Source organism: Adiantum capillus-veneris, chromosome 21 (genome assembly GCF_014529385.1).
Source record: "Adiantum capillus-veneris isolate H3 chromosome 21, ASM1452938v2, whole genome shotgun sequence".
NCBI lineage: Eukaryota > Viridiplantae > Streptophyta > Polypodiopsida > Polypodiales > Pteridaceae > Adiantum > Adiantum capillus-veneris.
This window is the reverse complement of record NC_140951.1, coordinates 21,123,373-21,150,415: the sequence shown is the minus strand read 5'-3', so window position 1 is coordinate 21,150,415 and position 27,043 is coordinate 21,123,373. Positions and strand designations below refer to the sequence as shown.

General features: G+C 46.4%; 1 protein-coding gene across 2 annotated transcripts in view; it reads right to left on the bottom strand.

Moving 5' to 3' along the window:
- Window positions 1-1,133: 1,133 nt before the first annotated feature.
- The window catches only part of LOC147430638 (U-box domain-containing protein 52-like), a 68,150-nt gene continuing 42,240 nt past the window's right edge, over window positions 1,134-27,043 (bottom strand). For both annotated transcript variants that reach the window (XM_086493227.1, XM_086493228.1), the window contains 4 exons: window positions 4,012-4,128; window positions 3,370-3,936; window positions 2,545-3,291; window positions 1,134-2,459 (listed from right to left, as the gene is read on the bottom strand). In XM_086493227.1, the coding sequence (XP_086349353.1) occupies window positions 2,274-2,459; window positions 2,545-3,291; window positions 3,370-3,936; window positions 4,012-4,128 (1,617 nt within the window). In that variant the 3' untranslated portion in view covers window positions 1,134-2,273. The remainder of the gene's footprint in view (window positions 2,460-2,544; window positions 3,292-3,369; window positions 3,937-4,011; window positions 4,129-27,043) is intronic.

Here is a 27,043-nt window from a genome sequence, read left to right as displayed (position 1 = left end):
AATAGTCCTATAGGTCAAAAGTACACGTCAAGCACTCTTTCCCTTACGGTATGGAAGCTTTTTGTGAGCTGCAAGTCAATTTTAGCATGCTTTAATTTTCTATTTTTCCACTGTTAGGTGCCTACTAATGTGTACACACATCCCTAGGCCTTTCCAAGGCTGCTCTAGCAATTCCCTAAACCTATAGAAAACACAACACGCTCTAATTCTCGGTTTTGGACCGTTTCGAGCAGAGCAAGCACGCCTACACGTATTTCAAATGCTCCCGCACGCAATGGGATAGTTCCCTTTCAAAACGGGACGAGTTTTCACGCGACGCCTACATGTGTCTCAGGTGCTCCCGCACGCAACGGGACAGATCCCTTTCAAATCGGATCAAGTTTTCACGCGTGAAAACTCTCCGTTCTCGCATTCCTTCGCGATGGAACTGTGCGTACCTGGACACACACACATGGATGTCTGTGCACACACTGGTGCATGCTCATGTGCACATGCATACTTTAAAATTATTGTGTGGACAAAGAGAGACAAACAAGAAAAAGAGAAGATAAGACAAGAAAGAAAAGAAGTTTGTAACATCAAAGGAGCAATCCCAAGAGACCTAACAGAAGTATCCGATGGGTTGGAGGAACAATCCCACTAGACCTCAAAGATGTATTCAATGAGGCTTGAAAGCAAGACATATTATCCAAGAGGGAAGTCACTTGGGTGATAGAAACACTAGGATAACCAATGTACCACACTTGAGGGAAACACTTGGGTGAAGGACTCACTAAACTTTTATAGAACATAGACTCCTTATGATAGAAGTTGCAACCTTGTACACCATCTGGAATAATGACCACCATCCACACAAGTTCATGAAGATTCCTCGAAAGCTTTTTGTCAACTTGCAAGAGCTGCAAGTGCAGCGAATATACGCTTGCGAGTAATGGTGTTTTCCAGAAGGTGATGTGTCAAATGCATATGACATGTGAGTGCATAAATTTCATATTGTCTACTGCTATCATCATTAAGTAGTCCCTGTCAGGCATGATTCACAAAGCAAAATATTACATGTACTTTCACTACTCTCATAGCCTTTTCTTCTCTTGGCACTCCCTTCCCCAAGAAAATTAGAATCATGAACTTAACTCAATTCTATGGTTCAATGTAATCAAGAAAATACACTGCTTGGGCAGATCCCCTTAATTACTCAAAATTCAGATTTCCAAAAATACTGACAAAAAAATGCTTCAAAATCATTGTCAATGCTTGATTTGAAGTTCGTCGCTTTTTTGTGCGATTATAATTGAAATAGTGACGCTTAGAAGCATTCATTTTCCTTCCATTGGCATTACAGTGGAAATATTAAGCCTTCTAAACCAAGTTGACAAAGCTTACTACAACAAAAATGAGAAACGTATTTAACTATAAGCTTCAGGGGGTTGTAAATAAATGGAAATTTCCTCCTCTGACAGGAAAACCTCAAATAAGAATTGGAGGGGCAGCGTACTGGACTTCCCAGTTCAAGAAAGGATCCAGCCAGCAGCTGTAATGAATAGCATGGGCAATCAAAACTGAATGAAATCAATCGAGGAAATCAGAAAGGATGGCAGTGTCTATACATATTTTGAGTCCAGAATCTTGAGGGTAGTTCTACTTATACATACAGGAATGCCACGTGGTACGGGAAAGAGGAATTGACTGCAATAACATGCTATCAATAAGATGATCATTAGAACAGATGTATGTGGCGATAATTATTTTGGGTAGTTTTGAGAGTAGTTCTACACACAGATATATGAATGATGCACGGTATAGCACACGGAATGCGGGACAAGAATGTGACCTGAACTGAATGATGCACGGTATAGCACATGGAATGCATCACAAGAATGAGACTCAAAGAGCAAGGATGGTAGAGGAATGTATTTACACTTACAGAAGTACACTTGCAAGATGTGGGAATGGTGACGAGAAGCTGAAGGGCTGTTATCTCTCATATAAGGCCTAGCTTTAGTGGTTAAAACTGAGGTACTAAAGCGATGCATAATAGCTATGGGGAATATGATACAACTCTCATAGAAGGCCTAGCTTTAGCCGTTAAAACTGAGGAAACAGAGGTACTAAAGCGATGCATAATAGCTATGAAGAATATGATACAACTCTCATGGCAAGACAATCATGTCTATTCAAAAGCGGGCTGAGAGGCTATACACAGAGGAAAGTAGCCACTCATAGCAATGCATTTGGATGAGGAGCTTGCACTTGAGCAAGCTATGCATGAATGCTCAAATCAAGCCATTGTCATGCCATTCTTTAATAGCCGACCGCATTGTGTAATTAGGCGTGAGGCTTTTGTGATCTAGCCTCAGATTAGTCATGGGTGAGGTATTGTTTGCCTGTAGCCAAACCTTGATGGCACAATGCTCATAGGTGAATCCATCTGCCGCAATGTAGGGATCATCCATGATCTCCTGTTGAAGCACATGCCTGGGCAGTTAGTTACCCTACCGCAAACAATCTGCAACAATTCACAGAACAAAATAAACTTGTTCTTACCCTCAGTATAGGGCAGAAAAAGACGCTTGGGATGACAGGCCTTGTCCTCGACAAAGCTTGCCTGACACACACCACCTTCGCAGCTGCTTCACCAGCAACAGCCTGAATACTCTCCAATACAGGAACTATGTCCTCCTCGAGATTTGCACGTTCCCTCCTCACTGTTGTACATTGCAAGCTTATCCTGGCCAGCTTCCTTGCTTCTTCAAGAGGCCACTCACCTGCAGAACCATCGAGAACTTCTGCAAATTTTCCGCTCTTTTCTGCCTCCTTCACCAGGTTAGTAACTCCACCAGCAGGTCTTCCTGTCAGAAGCTGCAACATGATAATGCCTAATGCATACACATCACAATCACAGCTTTCATTACCAGAATGGTGATGGTTGGGGTCGGTGTAATCAAGTGATCCTACAGGCGCGCTGCCTTTGTAAGTCGGAAACAATACTCCAGCTAGACCGACATCACGGATTTTGCTAACAAAGTGGTTATCAAGTAGGATATTTGACAGATTTAGACCACAATAAACTATGGGTTTGGACAGAGAATGGAGAAAGAGTAGTGCTCTTGCCACTTCCAGGCAGACCCTGAATCTGATGTACCAGGCCAAAGGAGGAGTTCCGCCTTTGCAATTGAGGCGGTCCTCCAGTGTACTATTTTCCATAATTTCGTATACGATACACTGTCGCTCATGGCAAGCCCCAAGTAGCATCAGCATATGTGGGTGGCGAATGCAACTTAGGAGCTCTAGCTGAAAATAGGAAGTTTTAGTGTAGTCAGGAAAACAATCAACTGGTTAGGCATGAAGTTATTGAACACTGTTACTTACCTCCTTTTCAAACTGCTGGCAATCATGTGGGCTATCTTGTGCTAGAACCTTGATTGCAACGGTCGTGTGACGCAATTTGCCTTTGTAAACGGTACCATATGCACCCTCCTCAAGTTTGTTCTCTTCACTAAAATTCATTGTAGCAGACTGTAGCTCTTGGAAACTGTACTCATAATATCCCTGGGGCTTCTTTCCCAGAGAGTCAAGTGCAGTAGACCTTGCACAAGTGTCCTGAGAAGCTCTCTCCTCAGCCTGCTTCCTTAGTTGATATTCTGCCTCCATCTTCCTGGCCATATCTTCCAGTTTCACTAATATTTCCTCACATCTTCTTTTTTCTGCTTCGGCATGGTCCTTGGCACTAACGGTTTCCTCTGCATAAATATCCACCATCCGCTTTTGCATCGCAAGTTCCCGCTGTGTTTCCTTATGCCTCGTGACCTCCTCTGCTAATCGGTTGTTAGCATCTTCACAATCTCTTCTAGTCACTTCTGTATTTTTTCTTGCCTGCTGCATTGCCCATTTGGCTCTTCTAAGAGCTGCAAACCGATGCTTCTCATACTCTGTGACCTGCAAAAACAGATTTAAGTTTAAGACAAACACCGTGTGAGCATTTAGCATCAAGGTGGTATGTACTGCCAGCACCTTTTGGTCAGCAGCTACCAGAATTGCCTCCAACTTTTTGCCTTGACACTCAGCCTCCTTCTGTGCCATCTCCGCACATAGCCGGGCTTCCATCAGCTGATTTTGCAGCAATTCAACCTGCATCGATGCCATAAGCAAACTCAATCAGTGGCTCAAACTGCCTTAAAGAATTTTAGCCGAACCACTTTCTACTTAGTCCAGATAATGACATTTACAAATTGTATTTGTTCCTTCACATTTACAAACATGGCTCTGCATTCCAACCACCAGAAGATATAATTCCAGATGGGACTTACCTACGGCTTCTACAACAAAGCATCAAAATTCGTAAGTTCATGGCTTTGGGGTAGAGAAAAGGCAGCTGAAAAAAGCTGCTGTAGCATTAGCAATGTTTCATAGTATAGGCAGAAATAGATGGCTCAAAAGCATTCAATGAGGGGAATGTGGCCCACTATTGTTGGTATGAACAAGTTTGGGCTAGTAATGAACTTGGAAGTGGGATTGAGCTTTAAGGTACGGAGGAATGCAAACGAGGCATACGTAAGAGTGCAAAAAGGGTAAGGTAAAATGAGGTTATTGAGTGCCACCCCAATGCTGCACAAAGAGGTATGGAGGCTGATATAAATCTACCACAATAAGAACTGTAAGTCTACTGCACTCGCCCTTGAATGATCTGAAAACATATAAATGAACAGCTCCAAATTTGGAAGAAGTGAACTCTGTGATCTTCAGTGGCTCCAGACAAGCATGAGCAAGAGTGCTGCTAACAGTGCCGCTATGCTAGTAAGGGAGAACTAGTGCAAGGGAAGCCGGCCGCTGGACACAGAGCAGATACACACACACACACACACACACAAAGAGAGAGAGAGAGAGAGAGAGAGAGAGAGAGAAGAGAATTTTAACGTCGTAGGGGGGAGAGAGAGAGATGAAAAGAAATGAAATGTTATATTAAATGTGTTCAAAAGGCCAAAATGACCTATGAGACCAAACTGATACAATCTTGGTGGATGTAATACATTGTCTGGGTACAAAATAAAGATGAAGTAAAGTGAAACAGGATGGCAGGCATCGGGTGTTGTCCGAGAAAGTATTGCATCGGTCGCTGAAGGCCATCCTCAATGTCCGCCTCTGTAAATAGTCGTATTGGACGTCTCCCATGTCGTACTGGACAAGAGTCGTACTGGACGTCTCTCTCTCTCTCTCTCTCTCTCTCTCTCTCTCTCTCTCTCTCTCTCTCTCCACCCCTACCCACTATTTTCTTTTCAGTTCTTTGTACTTTTTGTACCCAGACTTGGTATTAAATTCACCAAATGTAACCGTTTGGTCTCATAGGTCATTTTGGCCTTTTGAAGACGTTAATATTACATTTCATTTCTCTCTCCTCCTCCTCCTCCTCCTCTCTCTCTCTCTCTCTCTCTCTCTCTCTCTCTCTCTCTCTCTCTCTCTCTCTCTCTCTCTCTCTCTCTCTCTCTCTCTCTCTCTCTCTCTCTCTCTCTCTCTCTCAAGAGATTGTGGAGTATACAGATGCATACACTTACCTTGGGATAGTCTTCACTGGGCCGAGGTTTTCTTTGGGGAGAGCAGCAAAGACTAGACTGACCAGAGCTTATGCGGCCTTGGGAGGCTTGGAGAGGATGTGTTCGCAGGTTCAGTTCCAGGAACCTCGGACAAAGTTATGGCTCTTTGATACTTTAGTAGCCTCAGCTATGATGTATGGGGTACAGGTATGGGGACCTTCTGTAGGCCAGGATGGTTGGAGAAGTATGGAGAGGCCCTTGGTATCTATGATCTCCCGATTGATTAGAGCCAAGGCCTCCGTACCTCACGCGATCATTCGAGCAGAGCTAGCTGCCCCCCCCATGGAGATTGAGGCGCTTACCAGATCAGTGTCCTTTGTGCACAGCCTATGGGATACTACTAGAGACAGATATGCTAGATTGGCCCTTGAGTCTTCCAGACAGTTAGCTCTACAGGGGGACACTTCATGCTGGTATGCGCAGATGACTTCATGGTTTCAGACGCATGGCTTCACCATGGACAGGTTGCCCCCTTTCCAGTATTCTCTTCAGGCACCCTCGCTGTCTCTTACACGGGTGGAGATCACTAGACTCATTCGTCAGGACCTGATCCAGCTCGACACCAGGAGGACATGGATAGAGCCGCATCAGGAGTTGAGCACGAAGATGGCTTTCTATAGAGAGCATCTTCTCCACCTCACAGGAGATGGGTTTGTGATTCGACCCAGCTACATGGACACACATATGTCTCATGGTTTGCGTTGTGCCATTGGTCAGATACGCACATCCTCACATCAGCTCGAGATTGAGACCGGTAGATTCAGAGGGATACCAGCAGACAGCAGGATATGCCGATTATGCCAAAGAGAGCCAGAGACAGAGTTGCACTACATATGTCATTGCACAGTGTTCTATGAGATACGGGGGCGTTTCCACTGCTTATTCAGAGAGGGTTTTGGTCCTCTATCTAGGGTCATGAGTTATGAGGATCAGAGATGTCTTGGACTATATCTACTTGAGTTACACAGGTATAGAGACACTTTACTGGGGAGAGCTAGAGAGAGGCAGTCCCAGAGACACATTACAGATTTCTTTTCACTAGATATGGGACAGCCAGAGGAGCAGCCACCACTGCAGAGCTCGTCCCACACTCATTCGACCACTACTGGCACTCTCATCGACCGAGCATTGGAGCTACAGAGATACAGACGACCGCGACTGAGGAGAGGAGCTACACAGCATCGACGGAGACTACAACAGAAGATTCGAGCCATACTCTCTCGACATCCAGAGTGCAGATGAGGATGGATCCTCACCATTTCTTCCATCTTTGTTTCACACACTGTTACATCCAGTTTACCGGGTACCTATTGTATCAGCTGCTACACCCACGTAGTTTTAGATTGTAGTAGTAGTAGTAGTATTTTGTTCCACTTCTAGTTCTTTTCTAGTTCTTTTGTACCCAGACATGGTATTAGATTCACTATTTTGTAACTGATTGGTCTCATAGGTCATTTTGGCCTTTTGAAGACGTTAATATAACATTTCATTTCATTTTCATTTCTCTCTCTCTCTCTCTCTAGCCGCTGCCTGCCAGTGCCAGCCCCCTTGCTGCTGCGCTGCACCCCTCGACTGAACCCCCTGCCCCCCCTCCTTTTCTTGTAGCCGCCAATCTCTCTCTTTTGGCGAGTAGGATGAGCAAAGCAACATTTACAGCCACCAACAAGCGCCTCACCGCCTTCGAAGAGGAGATGCATACATGGAGAAAGGAGATGGATGAATGGCGGAAGGCCATCTTCAAGGAAAGAGACATGATGAGGCAAGAAATTAGCACCCTCAAAGTGGAGGTCGCCTCTTTGTGAGACCAGCCATCATGTGATTTGTGGAGGAGGAGAAATTGTAGAAGTGAAGGAAGCAATGAAAGAGGAGCTCACAAAGACCATCGCCGAAGCCGTCGAGATAAAAACAAAAGCCATGGCCGACTCCATTGAGGGGAAGATGGACGCTAAGGAGGAGGGATGGGTAGAGGTAGTGCATAAGAACCTCCGGGAAGAAGTCAAAGATGAGCAACTTATTATACAAACAACAATTGAAGAGGAAAAGATGAGACAAGCACGGCACCTCAATATAGAGTGACAGGCATTATGGAGATAGCTACCTCTACCCCCGAGGAAGACGCCAAAGGACTATGCAACCAGCGAATCTCTCCCGTTTCCCAAGGTTTGGAGAGCAGGGAAGATACAACCAAGAAAAGAGCCCTCATCCTCCACTTTCCCAACGAAGAGGAGAGGACCACTTTCATGAGAAAGGGTAGCAATGAGCATTGCGAGTTCTACAAGGGCCGCCCATATACCTTGATGAACACGCATGCAAGTTGAGCATCGACGAGCATGCATGCCTCGAGTGCTACAGGCCCGCAAGGAGGGCAAGAGGGCCATCTAAAAAGATGGCCGTGTCATCATTGATGGCATGTAGCCTATGCGACACCTCACTCAAAGATACACTTTGCAGTGGTTCCTTGTGGACGCATCCGAGGAGACTAGAGGAGGTGATGGAGGATCAAGATATCATACTTCTGACAGAGACACATGAGAGCCCAAAGAGAGGACTACCGAGGGTGCAGGGATATGTATGGGAGTCATCGCACACAAAGAGTGTGTGGCACCACACTTCCAGAGGCTCAAGAGGGGTAGCAATACTATATGGACGAGAGCTACAGAGCAGGATACAGATTGTGGCTAGAGATGCAAAGGCACGCTTTATGTGGATCAAGGTGGAGTTACATGAGGGGATTTTTATCTATATTGCCTTATGCTACTTCGCCCCATCAGCATCGAGGTTTGCTACAGTCAATGGAGACACACCAAGGGGTGACAGCGTTTCAGGAGAGAGACGAAGAGGCAAGGGGGAGAGTGTAGCAGGCTACAGTGTCACTTTCACAGGACACACAGTTAGTACAGTGGTCTCGTCTAGTTCACACTGGACGGACTCTCTGGGCTGGGCAGTGACACGTGGCAGGGATACGGACGGTGGTCTAGTGGACATCGTGGCCAGGTCACCACCACCACTCAGTGGAGATAGACTTAGATGGCTGACATTTATGAGCCCTTGGTGGCTCTTTATGGTTGTACATATGAGTAGTAGTTGTTGGGTCATGATTATCATTTTCTTTATATATGGTCCAGCGTTGTCGTCGTCTAGAGTAGCAAGTCTATACACACAGCACGTCTACACCATCCTGCACATCTGAGCCTCAACACCCATTGTACCCGTGAGTTCTGGGCTGGAGCTAAGTGTGTTGCCACGCTAGAATCTGTATCAGTTCCTTTGAGATAGTTGAGTCCATATGTTCTGGTCTGCTGATGTGTCTCTGTGTTGATTTGCTGTTATCTATTGTTTCCTGTGTTTTCATTCTGTTTGAGTGAGATGTCACGCACATTACACTGAGGCGCACCCATTGTAGAGAGCACGACACACTATCCGCGCTATAGGTGCTCTCATTTTTGGCACGCCTGGTGGGACCTCAACTGAAGTCTCACTCTTTGTTGAGGTACAAATCAAGGAGCTAGTTGGTTTACCTAGCCTCGCCTACTTCGCCTTGCCCAATGCAGCCTGCTCGTCTGATCCAGTTACACCCTAGACAGCTTAGTCTAGCTGACCTAGTCTCTCGCCCTGCTGGTCGATCCTCTCTCACCCTAGTCCAACCAGGCTCTCGTCCTGGTCTAGTCCTTCATCGTCCATGGTCTAGTCCTTCCTCGTCCCTGGTCCAGCCAGGTGGTCTAGTCACTTGCCCTGGTCTAGTAGAGTCTAGACCTGTGTTCAACCAGTTAAAGGTCTTCTTGCCCAAAGCTTGGTTAGGTTTGTGGTCACTGCATGACACATACAAGGCGGTCATTAGAGCGTCAAAGCGCACTATTGAGTCCTCTGAAGTACTACAATAGAAGACATCAACCCTTGGTACCTAGTAGAAGTCCACCAACCTCATCACCCATACCTCCACATACAGCATCATCCATTCCTCCATCCGGTTCTACATCTTCCACGTCACCTTCCCCAGTAAATCTCTCTCCCATTGTGTTACAGCAAGCTATTGAGCAGCAGGCTCCTGAGCAAGAGGCCATGGAGGCGTTGAGCAGTGTTTTGGCCAAGGTAAACATCAAGTTTCCTACTTTCAAGGGACTCTCCTCAGAAGATGCAGACGACCATGCAAGGAGGTTTGTTTCTCTCTGTAGAGGTCATGGTGTTAATAGAGAAGATGCTTATTTGGTACTCTTTCCATCTACCAGACAAGTAGTCCAGTCAGTTTGCAGAGAACCATTTTGCAACTTGGGCAGCTTTAAGACAACAATTCTGTACAGGTGACTTCCAGGAAAAGGTTTTGGATGAGTTGACCAACATGGTGCTCCAGCCAGAGGAGACTTTTGCAGAACTCATGACTAAAACCAAGTCTCTGGTTGCCAAGCTTCCTCAGCAACTAGGGGAATTTATGGTCAAACAGTGGGTAGAGAAAGCTCTTCCAAAGACATCTCAGCAGAAACTACGCGAAAGTCTTCGACCAAAAGCATCTCTGGAGGAGTTTATAGTGGCCGCTACCAGGATAGAAGGAGCAAGGAGGCTATTCAAGGACCCCCTTCAGGTGGAGACTGCCTCAGCACTCACGGAATAACCCTTTGACCCCTTGCTGTCTTTACGCAGGCAGTTAGAAGCACTGAAGTTACAAAGAGCACTTCAAGAGGAGAGGTCCTTCTCTCTTAGATCGGAAAAATCTCCACAGCAAGAGGCTTTAGCACAAATCAAGCGGGAGCTAGAAGAGCTCCGGCCACAGCAAGACACTAAGCCGCCGATGGTGTGGTGTTCTTCCTGTCGCTCTCCAGGGCATCCTCCTCAGGACTGCCCACTTCGAGCTTACTGCCATTTCTGCAAGAAACCTGGCCATGATGACAAAGAGTGCTATTATCTAAAGGGAATGCGGCAGCTACAGCAAAGCCTCGCCCCCAACCTTCAACAAGGGTTGACATCTGCATCCAACATGGTTTCACCCTATGACTATCACCTTCAGTTCCCCAAAGCTTCTACACATCAACATTCGTCCCCATGCAGCAAGGGCCGAAACCACATCGCCCCTCCAATAGGCCAATTTTGAGCTACAGGTGCGGGGAGTATGGACATTATCAAAGCAAATGTCCGTTGCCAGAAGGGTCCCCTCCTTGCCGACACTGCCCTGAAGCTAAGGATCACTATAGTAAGGACTGCCCAAACAACGCGCATCCACATCTGCAAGCACAAGCCAGAACCAGCAAGAGTTTACATTCCCAAAGATTAACCCAATCACAGTAAGCACCACTCCACAGGCCCCGCCTTCCACTCTTGTAGTTGCCTCTCAAAATGGGTTGAACCAGGTGGAAGAGCCTGCTGGTGTGCTCACACGGGCACAGAGAGCTGCTCTTGGTCTCAGCCTCCCTGACGGTCCAACTTTTTCATCTCCAGTCACACAAATGAGTCAAACTCCCCTAGTAGCTGACAAACCAGCAGGTAGTGCCAAGAGCCAACCTACCTCTCTTCTCTCAGATGTTGATGGTGCTTTCATGGAATAGTAGAGGACTTGCAGAGGCTCAAGATACCAGAGCAAGCACTGATCAAAAGAGAGAAGCCTACAGTAGAGACTATCTTAAAAAACACCTTTCAGCAAGTACCATTGTACGACATGCTTCGACTTGATGCAAATTTTCAAAGTGACACCCTTTCCATCATTCAAACTCTGTATCCGGGTGCAAGGTCTAGTGGCGGGCACCTACCAGTGCAGTCCTACATGATTTCATTTCCCACTGCTCCGCTCATTGATTACAGAACTTAGAAGTCCTCGTCTCACCACGTCTATTCTAGGGCACGACTTCTCCGGTGTCATAGTGGATGGTGGGTCGGGTATCAACTTAATGCCCGAATTCACTATGATGGCATTGGGTCTCCAGCCTACCCGGCCCGCTCCCTTTACAGTGACTTTGGCAGATCAGAGAACTGTCTACCCTGTGGGAATAGTAGGCAAGGTCCCTCTACAGGTACAGGACTTCACATTCAACCTAGGTTTTGTTGTGGTTCGCCTCCCTCAGATTGAAGGCGGATTTCCATTACTCATCGAAGACCATGGCTCCGACACACAAAGGCATTACATGATTGAAGAATTGATTCAATGTGGATACGTAGCCCGGGCTATCCAATGAAACCTATTCGCCTTGGAGGGAAAATGGATCCGGTGGTGAATCATAGTTCTCTATCAATGGAGTCAACTCCCCAACTGAACCAGCCTACTCCATTGGATGGACCAGAAGAAGACCTGCTAGAGTGGTTGGAGGCTACCCACTCCATGCCTTCCTATGTGGTCTCCATTCAAGCCTTGCCAGAGGATACACCATCTTCTAGTGTTGCTACAGTGACTGAGCCCAGCGCACCGACTCCATTGCTCCCAGAGGTTGATAGCTCAGTTGGCCCCTCAATAGAAGCCTTTGGACTTGGTGAGCCTATCAAAGACCATCGAAGGGGTAAGAAATCTCCTTTACAAGAGTTGACCCAGGGGTTACACCCTCAGCCTCACCTGTGTCTAATACCCTGCCATAGTCCAAGCTATCCTATGTACCAAATGAACTTCCCTTCGACGAGCTTCCACCGGGATGGTTACAAGAAGAGTATGCCGATTTCAATATCGATCAAATGCCATCTCTTGATGTTCGGAAGCTCACAAAGGCGGCAAGGTCGCCAACTACACCGCCTGACCCGTCAGAGAAGTCAACCTAGGCGACCCTGACAACCATCATCATGTTAGCCGCTTGGTTATGGGATAACCCACGCTACTCGACTAGGTAATCTCTTTCATGCACTCTTTCAAGGATGTGTTTTCCTGGTCTTACCACGATTTGGAAGGGATCCCAACAGAGTTAGAAGTCCACACAATCCCTCTGGTTGAGGGGGCTAAGCCGGTCAGAGGACGAGCTTACAAGCTCAACCCCAAGTATGCAGAAGCAGTTAAAGTCGAGTTAGAAAAAATGCAAGAAGGTATTATTGTGCCAATGGAGCACTCAGAATGGTTGTCCCTATGGTTATCACTCCCAAGAAGCAGTCCAACAAAATTCGAGTTTGCGTCGATTACTGGGCTCTGAATAAGGTGACAATCCCGGATGGATTTCCGACCCCTTTCACTGAGAGGATCCTCGAAGATGTCGCTGGGCATGTACAGTACAGTTTCATGGACAGGTTCAGCGCTACAATCAGTTAGGAATACATCTTGACGACCAAGGAAAGACAGCTTTTGTCACTCCATGGGAAATTTTTATCTACAAGAGGATGTCCTTTGGGCTGAAAAACGCTCCTCCTTCATTCAATGTATTATATACATCATATTTCGTCCCCTACTCAACGACAATCTCAAAATCTTCATGGATGATTTTTCCACCTTCTTTGGCACCCAATGTTCCACCCCAGTGGAAACCTTGGAGGAGCACTTAGCTCAACTCTCTGTAGTCTTCTCAAAGTGTCGCGAGGCGCGCCTTAAGCTCAATCCAAACAAGTGCCACTTTTTAGTGACTCAAGGTACGCTTTTAGGTCATGTCGTGTCTGCTGAAGGTTTCACCTGGACCAGAGAAAATAGTGGCCATTTTAAGATTACCCCATCTACTTAATCCCAAGGTGTTCAAAGCTTTGTAGGCCATACAGGCTATCATCGGAGGTTCATTCGCATGTATGCAGAGGTTGCCCGACCCTTGACTCGCCTGACTAGTGCTGTTGTACCCTTTCAATGGTCCACAGCTGAATCCTAAGCTTTTGCCTATCTCAAAAAGCACCTAACTGAGGCACCTATTTTAGTTGCTCCTGATTGGTCCACTCCTTTTCATGTCCATATTGATGCTAGTCAATTTGCGGTCGGCACGGTTTTGACTCAGCCGAGCAAGGAGTTCAACCTAGATTGCCCACTCCACTATGCTAGTCGCCTGCTCACAAAGGCTGAGCGCAACTACAGCACCACAGAAAGGGAAGGTTTGGCTATGGTGTATTCTTTACAAAAGTTTCGTCATTACTTGTTAGGGGTTCACTTCACTATCATCACAGATCATCATGCGCTGCGCTATCTTTTGAATAAACCCCAAGTTGCAAGAAGAGTCTGGAGGTGGCTACTGATATTCCAGGAATTTGATTTCGACATAGTTCTCTGTCCAAGCAAGCGGCACGTCATGGCCGACCACCTCTCTCGCATACACAAAGGTGAGCCAAATACTGGGGTTGATGATGACTTTTCGGATAGTCATCTCTTTAAGGTCGACACGACCCCGGAATGGTATGGAGATGTGTTACATCTGCTCTCTACTAACCTATATCATGAGAATGCTTCTCCCTTGCAAAAAAGAAGACTCTTGCTGAAGTCTAGACCCTTCTCTTTGATTGGCGGACAACTCTACAAATCTGGGCCAGATGGTGTGTTGCGCAGGTGCGTCTCCCCTCATGAAGTTGGAAGATGCACACAGTGGTCCTACAGGTGGCCATTACCCTGGTGACATCACGGCGCAAAAAATCTTACAGACCGGCTTATGGTGGCCCTATCTATTCAGAGATGTTATTGCTCATGTCAAGATTTGTAATGTCTGTCAACGATGTGCGCCCAAGACTAGCAAGCAATCCAATCGCCCTCTGCAGGTATCTATGGCGTGGTTGCCCTTTGAGAGATGGGGCTTCGACTTTGTTGGTCCAATTGCTCCACCTGCTCAACCCGGCAATCGTAAGTATCTCCTGGTAGCGACGGATTATGCAACAAAGTGGGCCGAAGTGGTGGCTACCATCGACTGTACAGCCGCCACTGTCGCAAAATTTTTGTATGAAATTTTTTTTTGCAGGTTTAGGTGCCCTCTGGAAATCACCAGTGATCGAGGTAGTCATTTCGTCAATGACCTGATCTCCACACTCCTCACGAACTGCAAGATTTTTCATCGCAAATCTTGCTCTTACAATCCCAGAGCAAATGGGCAAGCTGCTAATCGCGCTTCTCAGGAAAGCTTGTCACCTACATCCAACTTCTTGGGCTCAAGCTATCCTCGGCACAATCTGGGCTTCGGCACAATCTGGGCTTATCGCATCTCCTTCAAAGCAACCATTAACCACACCCCATTCCAGCTAGCTTTCGGTCTAGAAGCACTTGCATCATATGAGTTCAACTCAGGCTCAACAAGAGTGGAAAGCGTTTGCGTCACAGCGGGGATTGCTTCCGCAAACCTCTCTCGTCTCTCGAAGTTAAAAGAAAGCAGGTTGTTAGCTTCACATGCTCTGCAAGCCGAGCAACTTCATCGCAAAGCGTGGCATGATCGCCATCTCAGAAAGTCGAAAATAATGCAAGGAACACTTGTGCTACTCTATCAAGCTAAATATCTGAAAAAAGCTAAGAAGCCAGTCCTAGTGTAAGGTGCAACAGAAGTGAATGTTGAACTTTGCTCAAGATGAGTGCTCCGAACTGTGCTCAAGGTTCCTTTTACTTACGGAAGGAGAGCCTTCCGTTCCTTTAGTGAGAAAGTGCAAGGGACACAAACAAAGTGGTGAACACTGTGAATGAAGGTGCTGAGACTGAGAGAGAGAGAGAGAGAGAGAGAGAGAGAGAGAGAGAGAGAAGAATATGACACCAAAATGTTGTCAAACCCTCCTCCAAAGGCCCCACTCTCTATGGCGAGAGCGGTATACTATTGATTGCACAAATCTTTACAATGCTTTGGACTTGCCGACGATGTCGACGACGATGTAAGGTGCAACGGAAGTGAATGTTGAACTTTGCTGACGATGAGTGCTCCGAACTGTGCTCAAGGTTCCTTTTACTTACGAAAGGGAGAGCCTTTCGTTCCTTTAATGAGAGAGTGCAATGGGCACAAACAAAGTGAATGGACACTGTGCGTGAAGATGCATGAGACTGAAATATAGAGAGAGAAGAATACGACACCAAAATGTTGTCAAAACCCTCCTCTGAAGGCCCCACTCTCTATGGAGAGAGCGATCTACTTATGATTGCACAAATCTCTACAATGCTTGGACTTGCCGACGATGTCGACGACGATGAGGACGACGACGAGACGGGCTGCAATCTGAGAATGCTAAGGGCTGAAATCTGCAAATCTTTATCTGCTGGATTCTCACTCTACGTCGGTGACGACGGCGATGACGACAATGCAACAACGACGCGCTGAAAACGCAGATGCTGAAATCTGCGTTTTCCGGGCTGAATCTGCAAACTTTGCGGAATCTGACCGTGCGGCGAGGATCTGCTGGGGAAGGTGAGATCTGCGAGGTTCGGGGGTTGTTCTGCGGTGTCTAAAGGCTGAAAACGGAAAACGCTGGTCCTAGGGTTGATTCCGTCGCGAAGATCTGCAAAAACGCTGAGGTTGTTTTGCAAACCAAAAACGCTGCTGATGCAACTGCTAACGCTAGGGGATCTGCTGTCTTGTGTCGCCGAGGTTGCTCTGCAATGCAAAAACGCCGAGGCTGATCTAGAACTGAAAACGCTAGGCCTTCTGTTGAGAGAAAATGCCAGAGTTGTCTTGAACTTCATAAAGGTCTGCAACGCTTGCTTTTTTCGGCCACGCCGAAAGCGACACAAAGTCATTTGTGGCTCCTTCAATGCTTCCACTTCGTCTATAGTCATGCTACCTTCTTCAAGAATCTCCGAGGCTGAAAATTCTTGAAACCACTTCCAAAACAAAAACATGAACATACCCATTCCATGTAAAGTGACTGGAAAAAATACTATTCCTTGGAAAAGACTGTGCATGCAATGCAAATGAACAAAGAGATGGAGTGCCAAACCGTTCATCAAACACACGCACACAATGGGATCAAATCTTGACTTTTTGATCTAAATCAATCAACTGTGGCAAATCACGATGGACATGGCGAGGCTTGATGCTCAATTCTTCTTGTGATCTTTCTACGACTGTGTCATGCCAATGAAGAGACATTGAATGTGACTTCCTAGAATGCAAACATTTCATCTTTTCATGAGAAATCCGCATACATCCGTGCTCATTCGTGAGCGAAACGTACTCAACATACAATATGGCATGCCTATGAAAAGGAATCACATAAAGATGCTCACTAAAATACAGGAAACGATCACGAATGAAACACTCGTACAATGCGTGCTAACTAATCATTCGTACACATAATACTTCTTGAGAGGGTTATTTGGACCTCGACTCGAGAGCCAAGATCGGTTCTTCCTGGGGGGGTTCTTTGGACCTGGGCTCAAGAACCAAGATCGGTTCTTCCTGATTGATCGCTCTGCAAGGAGGTTAGCTTCACTAGGGAAAGTATCCACTAACACGTCATCCTTGTGAACAATCACATCATCTTCATGCAAATCATCATGCTTGTCATTGTCATGCAATTCTTCATGCTTATCATTATCATTCAAATCATCGTGCTTATCATTGTAATGCAAATCATGTGTGTCATGCTTTGGAAAAGAAGACGAGACTGAGAGAGTCTCCTTCGCCTGTTCCTTTTCAAACTGCGTCTGCATAATAGAAAAGAGTCGCAAGAACTCTTTCATGTGTTGGTCGCTCTTTTCTTTTCTTGCTTTGTTCTCGCAATCAAATTCTGCTTGTCTTGCTTTGTTCTCGCAATCAAATTTGGCTTGTCTTTCCAGGCGTGCTTGCTCGTGCTCACGCTCTATGGCTTCCATTCTTGCTTCGTATTCACGATCTATGGCTGCCCTTCTTTCTGCGGATTCACGATCTATGGCTGCCATTCTTTCTACTTTTCTTGCTTTGCGTTCTAACTCCCTATCCATCATCCTCTTGTCGAAAGCCTCCATAGGAGTTAGTGCAATCCTTGTCGTAGATGGGGAAAGGGGAGGTCGGAAAAACCTCTTGGTGGGAAGAATTCTTCTTCGCCTCTCTCATGCTCATCACCTCCAAGCGAAGTATCCATTCCGCTTCGAGTGATGACCATCCACTGAAGTCGTGGGTTCTTGTGGTCTTGGGTTCTTAAGTTCACAAGGAACTTGGGTTCTTGTGGGTCTTGGTTCTTGGGGTTCTTGAGGGTCTTGAGGTTCTTGAGTTCTTGCAGTCCTTCTTTCGCTTGCAATCTATGTTAGAGAAGGATCTTCTCTTCACCCGAGTTCTGCTCTTTTTTGCGGGTGCACCCCTTTGCGGCCTTGCACTCACACCAAGGTTGCTTTTTCCCACCTCACGTCGATTGGTCGGCCGCTAAGTGCACGGTCCGTTCTCAATGAGTGAAAAGAGACACAAGGGGAGGCTGGACAAGCCCTTCTTTCTTGGGTTACCTGTCACTCTTCAAAAACACGATTAGGAATCGACACGCCCAAGAGGACTTGGATTACGTGCGACCACAACAAGCAAAAAAAAAATTATGTGGTTCTTGTGGTTCTTTCCTTGAGTGATACAGAACACTGCCAAAGCTCTGATACCAATGTAAGGTGCAGCGGAAGTGAATGTTGAACTTTGCTCAAGATGAGTGCTCCGAACTGTGCTCAAGGTTACTTTTACTTACGGAAGAAAGAGTCTTCGGTTCCTTTAGTGAGAGAGTGCAATGGACACAAACAAAGTGGTGAACACTATGAATGAAGGTGCTGAGACTGAGAGATAGAGAGAGAAGAATACAACACCAGAATGTTGTCAAACCCTCCTCCGAAGGCCCCACTCTCTATGGCGAGAGCGGTCTACTATTGATTGCACAAATCTCTACAATGCTTTGGACTTGCCGACGATGTCGACAACGATGAGGACGACGATGAGACGGGCTGAAATCTGAAAACGCTAATGGCTGAAATCTGCAAATCTTCATCTGCTGAATTCTGACTCTAAGTCGATGATGATGGCGATGACGATGATGTGCTAAAAACGCAGATACTGAAATCTGCGTTTTCCAAAAACCCTCTCTCTCTCTCTCTCTCTCTCTCTCTCTCTCTCTCTCTCTCTCGTTTATCGTGTCTTGCTTCCAGTTTCTTTCCATTTGATCATTGATCACCACCCCCTAGCCCCTAGCTCTGGCCCCCTACCCACCCCTCGCCCTAACCAGCCCTCGCACCCCCTACCTACCCTGCCCGCTCACCCTTGCCTCCCTCACCAGCCCTCGCCCCCCCCTATCTAGCCCTCGCCCCTCCCCTATCTACCCCTCGCCCCCCTCACCAGCTCTCGCCCTGGCCACACGTTGGCCAAGCTTTATGGAGCAATACTAGAGGCACAGTTGAGCTCCTATGCTGAGCTCGAGGGTTTGCGAGCACCAGGCCAGGTTGGCTTCAGACAAGCTTTCTCCACCATAGACCACATCTTCACTCTACGTTATCTAATTGATCAGGCAAAGGCGCAGGAGAGACGACTACATTGCTACTGTGTGGATTTCCGCAAAGCTTTTGACACAGTCTCCCACGACAGACTGTTCCAGCACCTTTAGATACTAGGAGTCCCTCTAGAGATGATTTGGCGGATTTTCACTCTTTACGAGCGCGTCTCAGCCAGAGTACGTTGTTGAGAAGGCACCTCACCATCTATTGCTAGCACCATTGGTGTGAAGCAAGGCTGCCCTCTCTCACCGACACTGTTTGGGCTATACATCGACAAGTTGTCGGAACATGTCCTCCGAGATGGGGGTGAGGGCGTGGATTTAGCAGGTACACACATCATATTATATGCTAATAATATTGTATTAGTATCTGAGTCACAAGAGGGACTACAATGACATCTCCAGATTCTGGATGACCTTTTCCCACAAAGAGGTCTTATTGTGAACCTTGGAAAAACCAAGGTCCTTATCTTCCGGTCAGGAGCAAAGCCACCTTTACACTAGCAGGAGGGTGGAGTGAGGTCTGTCACAAGACGGGCACCACGTGCCATAGAAGAGAACAGACTGAACACACTTTTAACACTTCAATAACAACTGAATTGAAAGAGAGAGACAACACAGAGTGGCGGAATTTCACCCCAGAGAGTATTGGCCCCAAACCTTGCATTAACATAGTACAAGCCGGTACTCCAGTCTCTGCATCTTCTCCAAGAAGCATGCCAAAGAATGAGCCCTAGCCTCATATTTGAAGGCCCTTGGCCCGAGAAGCCGTTACACTGAAAAGCCTTCAAAACTCAAAAGCATATGGTCTAAAAGCTGCCAACATAAAATCCGGAATTCCATACAGCTACCACGTCAGTAGTCAACACAAAACGTGCAAATCCATACAGTGTGCCACATCATCAGCCAGCGTGATTTTCGGAAATCTACCACGTCATCAGCCAGCTTCGCGATTTCTTATGTGTGTGTGAGTCCTGCTTTATTTTAATTCTTTATGTCACTTGGGGCCCCATCAGACGGGGTCCCCATAAGTTGGTAGGACTTCTTCTTCTATTACTTGTTCTTCTTAGGGTTTAGGCCCCTCGGCCAGCATCTGTAAGTTGGCTCCATTCTTCAGGGCTTTGACACGTCAACAGTTTGTTACATCTCCCCTTCTTGAAAGAGAGTAATCGTCCGCGATTACAACATATCAAGTTAGCTCAAAAATTTCCGAGGGTCATTCCGAGGGACATTCCGAGGGACAATCAGTTTGCTCTTTTATGTTAAGAAGTTAGCTTCTCCTTTCGGCTCTTTTTATCAAGGAGTTAGCTTCTCCTTTTGGCTCTTTTGATCAAGGAATTAGCTTCTCCTTTCGTCCAAATCGGAACTCTTGATATTCCAACGTAGTAAAATTAGCCATCACACCCAGACCATACTGATCTTCCACGGGTGTCTTGATGCACTAAAATTACATACCCAGGCAATCTCATCCAATTAGGAATATTCAGTAAATTGGCACATCACAATGCAACACAAATGCTTACATATGCATGTTACAAGACACAACAAACAGCGCTGAGCACTCCCCCAAGACAAACGGTCTGTGGTATGAAGCTACTCAACGACTACCTCATCACTCCCCCTGCAAATAACCTAATAAGGTCCGGGCCATGAGCTCAGAGGACTATATAACCAAATGCTCCCCAGACCACAGTCTGCGTCGCTTGGAGGTTCAAGCATACAACCAAACGCTCCCCAGGCATCAGCCTACGTCGTTCGGAGGTTTTCTACCATACAACGGAACGCTCCAAGGCATTGGCCAGTGTCGTTCCGAGGTTCAAATAATACCAAAACAGTATTTCTCACTTCTCCACCCAGGAGTAAAATCACCAATCGTTGAAACCAAGATTAAAACCAGAGTCAAACAATTCAAATCGGCACCAAGACATGTTCAAAACAAATACCATCCATTTCAAACAGGAGCAGCAAACAAGTTTTCAAACAGATTCTCAAACAAAATTCAAAAGTATCCAACTACAAAACAACTAGAGAGTTCATTCATAGCTTTGTTCGGACAACCGAACTTTGAGGACAACTGGCTTGCCCTTCTGCATCACGGTGATGGTTCGGTTCCGAACTTGGAGAGTTGCATCATTCTTGTCGTGCCAAGGCATGCTCAAGAGAACGTCGCAATTGCCCAACTTCATAATGTGGAAATCGGCTTTTCCATGATAATCTTGTATAGTCACTGGAAGTGCACCAATGAGTGGTACCACTTTCTGAGTTTGCCCGGTGGCTAGCTCAGCTTCAATTTCTCCACCCTCTGCATCATAATCAAAGTGCATCTGCTTCAAGAATTCTGAATGGATGAAGTTCTCCATAGCTCCGGGGTCAAAGAAAATAAGGGCTTTCAAGCCGTTGACTTTTCCATAGGATCTGCATAATTCATTAAAACTCTCAGCATAAATATCGGGTACTAGTCCAATAGCAAGTCTAGCCTTCCTAACCGGAGGTGGCCCTGAGGATCTGTCTGTCGTGGGAGCAGAAGGTTGCACTGAGGACGCGAGGCTCGCTCAGGACATGTATTGAACGTATGCCCTGTTTGGAAACATTCAAAGCATCGGCCTTCTTGTAACAAGGCGTCTCGTTGACGTTGTGTCAGACAAGGCCATTGAGGTTGGCTTTCACGGAATTCCCCAAAATTTGTTCGTTATTGCCGGAGTTCTGGTTAGTGGCCGGAGATTCTTCTGTGAAAAACTCCAACTTTCCTTTCATAAGCTTGTAGCCGACCGCGGCATGGTCCATAAGCTCCTGCAAAGTAGAGACTTGCTTGGAGAGACGATATTCCTGCAATGGTGATAACAGTCCAATGGTGTAGCGCTCGCACTGGTCCTCCAGGGGAATGAACTTAAAGGAGGACACCGGAAGGTACACGTCGAGAAACCTTTGGTTATAGTCATCCATGGTTTCGGTGGCAAGCATTTTCAACTTGCCCCACTCTGCCAAAATCCAGACTTTAAACATCGAAGTCATGTAACTACGTGCAAAAACTATCTTGAAAGCTTGCCAAGTCCTTGGAGCATGCGGTTGTGTCACGATTGAACTCCACCATTGCATAGCATTATCTTTAAGAAATCCCGCTGCTTGAGATTTTTTGTATAGTTCCCCAAAGCATAGATGTTGTCGAATTGCTGTAGGAATAGCAATGCTTTCTTGCGATCTTTCACCCTGGAAAAAGTCAAAAATTTGATTGTCGTGCCACCATCTTTGAAATCTTTGGGTTCGTTAGGCGCATATCCCGGGTATGGATAATAAGGGCATCCATATGGGCTCCAACCATTGTAGCCTAGTGGCGGTGGCAGTGGTGGTGGAGGTGGGGGCAATGGCCGTGGCAAAGGCGGTTGCACTGGATCAGGGTCATATGGCTGCACCATATTCCTGAAGACTCCCCTGATCAGAACAGACGGCTAAGAAGGTTGCCGATTGGAAGCTCTCGTACTTTCTGGTGCCGGAGGAGGAGGTACCACAAGGGGCATCAGAGGGGGTAACATGTAGCTCAAAAATTGTTGAAAACTTTGCAGCATCGGAAGATTCTGCTGAGGATGCCGCGAAAGAATGCCGTGAAGCTCGTTGAGCAAAAACTGCAAATATTTTGTTGAATCCATGAATTCCAAGTCTTGGGTTCTTTATGGCTTATGCCCTGTAAGACACAGCAATGACGACGGGAGCGCGCCTGATGCGCGATGAAGTAAGGGTGGGAGTGGCTAATAAGTCCGGGGTAGGAGGCTGAAGATACCTCAAATAAAAATTCCAATAGCTCTGTCTGCTCTTTTGTAGGACCGGTATGCATTCAGAAAAGCACATGCATGATGCTCTGATACCACTGTCACAAGACGGGCACCATGTGCCAATAGAAAAGAACAAACTGAACAAACTTTTAACACACTTTTAACACTTAAATAACAACTGAACTGAAAGAGAGACGACACGGAGTGGCAGAATTCCACCCCAGAGAGTATTGGCCCCAAACCTTGGCGCCCCTTTCGGTATTTCTTTATATTGCATCAACAGAGCACAAGCCGGTACTCCAGACTCTGCATCTTTTCCAGGAAGCATGCCAAAGAATGAGCCCTAGCCTCATATTAAAGACCCTTGGCCTGAGAAGCAGTGACAGTGAAAAGCCTTCAAAACTCAAAAGCATCTGGTCTAAAAGCAGTGATCAAAAACTGCCAACGTAAGATCCGGAATTCCGTACAGCTGCTACGTCAGCAGTCAGCGCAAAACGCGAAAATCCGTACAGCATGCCAAGTCATCAACCAACGTGATTTTCGAAAATCTGCCACGTCATCAACCAGCTTCGCGATTTCTTGTGTGTGTGAGAGAGAGAGAGAGTCCTGCTTTATTTTAATTCTTTATGTCACTTGGGGCCCCATCGGACAGGGTCCCCATAAGTTGGTAGGACTTCTTCTTCTGTTACTTGTTCTTCTTAGGGTTTAGGCCCCTTGGCCAGCATCTGTAAGTTGGCTCCATTCTTCAGGGCTTTGACACGTCAGCAATTTGTTACAAGGTCATTGACTCGTATGTATACTTGGGAATCACTTTTACTGCTACTACAAGACGGTTCTCCATGGCGAGTGTAACCAGAGATAGGATCACACGAGGATATGCGGCAATAGCTATGCTAGAGGGCCGATGCCACCAGGCATTTTTCCAAGAGTCCTGCAACAAGGGGTGGCTCTTCGACACATTGGTCGCCCCAGCTCTCATGTATGCAGCATTGTTTGGACACTAAGTCGTACAGGATCCGGGTGGACATAGGTCGAGAGGCGACAGATTATCATGCTATCCCGTTTGATACACGAGAAATCCTCAGTGCCCCACGACGTCATCAGAGCAGAGCTAGCCGCACCATCTATGTTGATAGAGGCTCTCTTTCAAACAATATGCGTCATCCAGAGAGTGCGATAGCTTTCATCGCACAGATTATCATACAAAGCACTTGAGGCATCCCACCACCTAGCTGAGACTCGAGAGAGTGGATCATGGTATGCACAGATGACACAGTGGTTTAGCACACATGGCCTAGATATCGAGCAGCTACCACCCTTTCAGTACGACCTTGACTCACCTTTCATTCACCTGTCTTATGCGGAGAGTATCAGGTCCTTAGATCGGATCTCTGACAACAGTTGTATATCAGAGAGACATGGGTCACACCACGACAGCCTCTTCCACCGAAGATGTACTACTACAGAGATCAGTTTATGACTTTTAGAGGACGGCTTCATCCAAAGACCTAGATACATGGATGCTTACATGTCTCACATTGCCAAAGTAGCCATGGGACAGCTTAGAGTCTCATCACACAGACTAGAGATTGAGACAGGTCGAGCATCCCATACCCCCACAGACCAAAGGATATATAGGGTATGTACAGCACATGTGGAAGGCGAGGAGCATTATGTTTGTAGATGTAGAGCTTACCATGATATCCGCAGCCGATACCCTACCTTGTTCTCAAGGCAACCTACACTTAGAGAGCTTATGGAGTCCAGAGACCAGAGACAACTTGGGCGTTTTCTACTCGAGATTCGGTGACAGAGACCTGATACTATAGTCATTCACTAGGAGTAGACAGTCCCAGCTTACAGATTTCTTTCACCGAGCGACTCCAGCATCACTTGTTACCACCACACAGAAAGGGGTCACTCTCCAGCAGGTGTAACAGACTTGGACACTCCAAGTCAAGAATCTACCACGACACCACAAGAAATCACTTCAAACAGTTCACAGTTCACAATTGATTCGACACTGGCCCAGCGGAGTTCCGTGCCTAGAGATGTTGGCCCCAAGACTGGCGCCCCTTCCGGTATTTCTTTTTGTATTAATCTCTTGCAAAGTACAAGCGAGTGGGAGGCTTCTCACTCTCAGACTCTGCGTCCAGATGTTAGGTGCAGCTGAATAAATGTTGTATTTTCTCAAGATTAGTGATCTTTATTGCTCAAGGTTCCTTTTAGTTCTTAGGGAAAGAGAGAGAGCTTTCTGTCTTATGGAGAGTGCTATGATCACGAACAAAGTGAGTGGATATTGTGCGTGCAAGTAAATGAGACTGAGAGAAGGAGAGAGAAGAGATATGACACCCGAGAGGTTGTAAAACCCTCCTCCGAAGGCCCCACTCTCGTCGGCGAGAGTGGTCTACTTTGATTGCACAAAGGTGTACAATGCGTATGCAATGGACTGATGCAATGGGACTATGGCGATGACGACGACGGTGATGACGAAGACAACTCGATGGCTGAAATCTGTAGTCTTCTATCTGCTGTTTTTCGGGACTGTTTCGGTGGCTGAAAATGACTGTTTTGGCTGCGTTTTTATGGCTGAAAATGGGGGAACATCTGCAACCATCTAGGGGCTGATCTGCTACTGTGTCAGGGGCTGAAAACTGCGAGAATTCAACTACTGAATTCTGCGTTTTTGCTACTGCTGAGCTGGCGTTTTTGACAATGCTGAAAAAACGCTGAATTTGCAAGTGATGCTGGCGTTTTTGTCAAGGCTGAAAAAACGTTGGCTGGGATGTATCTGCTGAGGTTAGAAAACGCCAGGCAAGAGGACTTGTAGGCGATGGCTTGCTGGGAGGAAACGCCAAAGGGAAGGAGTGGATGGCGAGGGTCTATTGTTGAGGGAGGTACTGCTGAGAAGTTGCTTGTTGAGCGGGAAGCTCCTGCTGCCTCTCCTGCCAGAAAGTGCTAACTTGGGTTTGCTTATATATTAACTTAGCAAAATTGCCCTACCTACTTTTGTTGGAAAGTCACTTAAAAATAATAAGTGAAAATAACCAAAAATAGGAAAATAGGCTAAATGCACTGGAAAATTCCCCTAACTGATGCTAATGGATTCTGATGGAAATTCCAATGATCATGCTGTGTGCAACCGGAGGATATGCATCTATGCTAAGTGACTGGGCATGCACGGTCTACGAATAGACTCACAAAAGTGTCAGATCACTGCTAATCTAGACTTGACTGAACTGATTGAACCCTACGGACACATAGGGTTGGGATGTGTCACGTGACATCCCCTCCTTTTCAAAGTGAGGTACTGGTACCGAACTGTATGGCGTAGAGGGAGATCGCCAACAGCACCCGGAATCCTGGAAGGGACTCTTCGTCGGCCCACTCTGATGTGTGGGTCGTGCGGTACTTAAACTTCATAAAGGTCTGCAACGCTTGCTTCTTTGGGCCGCACCGAAAGCGACACAAAGTCTTCTGTGGCTCCTTTGATGCTTCAACTCCGTTGAAAGTCCTGCTTCTTTCGTCTTCAAGAATCTCCATGGCTGAAAATTCCTGAAACCATCTCCAACACAAAACCATGAACATACCTATTTCATGCAAAGTGAAGGAAAATGTCTTCTCTATAGACTGTGCATGTAATGTAGATGAACATAGAGACGGAGTGACAACCCGTTCATCAAACACATGCAAACAATGCGCTCGAATCTTTTCTGTTTGACCGAAATCAATCAACTATGGCAAACCACAATGGAAATGCCCATGCTTGTTGCTCATACTATCATGTGCTCGTTCAGAAACTGTGTCATGCCAAGAAAGAGACATGGAATGCGACTTCCTTACATACAAACTTTTCAACTTTTCGTGACAAATCCGCATACATTAGTGCTCATCCATGAGAGAAACGTGCTTAACATACAATATGTCATGTCTAGGAAAAGGGATCACATAACGATGCTGACTAAAATACAGGAAACCTTCACGAATGAAACACTCGAACAATGCGTGCGTATCAATCATGCGAACACATAATACTTCCTGTGATGGTTCTTTGGACCAAGGCTCGAGAGCCAAGATCGGTTCGTCTTGAATGATCAAATCGTCCTGTGGGGGTTCTTTGGACCTCGACTCGAAAGCCAAGATCAGATCTTCGTATTGCTCGAATCTACAACGAGGTTAGCTTCGCTAGAAAAAGCATCCACTAACACATCATCCTGGTGAACAATCACATCTTCTTCATGCAACTCATCATGCTTGTGAGAAATCACATCTTGATCATGCAAATCATCATGCTTGTCATTGTCATCCAAATCATCATGTATAGCAATATCATTCAAATCATCATGCTCATCTTTGTCATCCAAATCATCATGCTTGTCATTCAAATCATCATGCTTATCATTATGCAAGTCATTGTCAATCAAA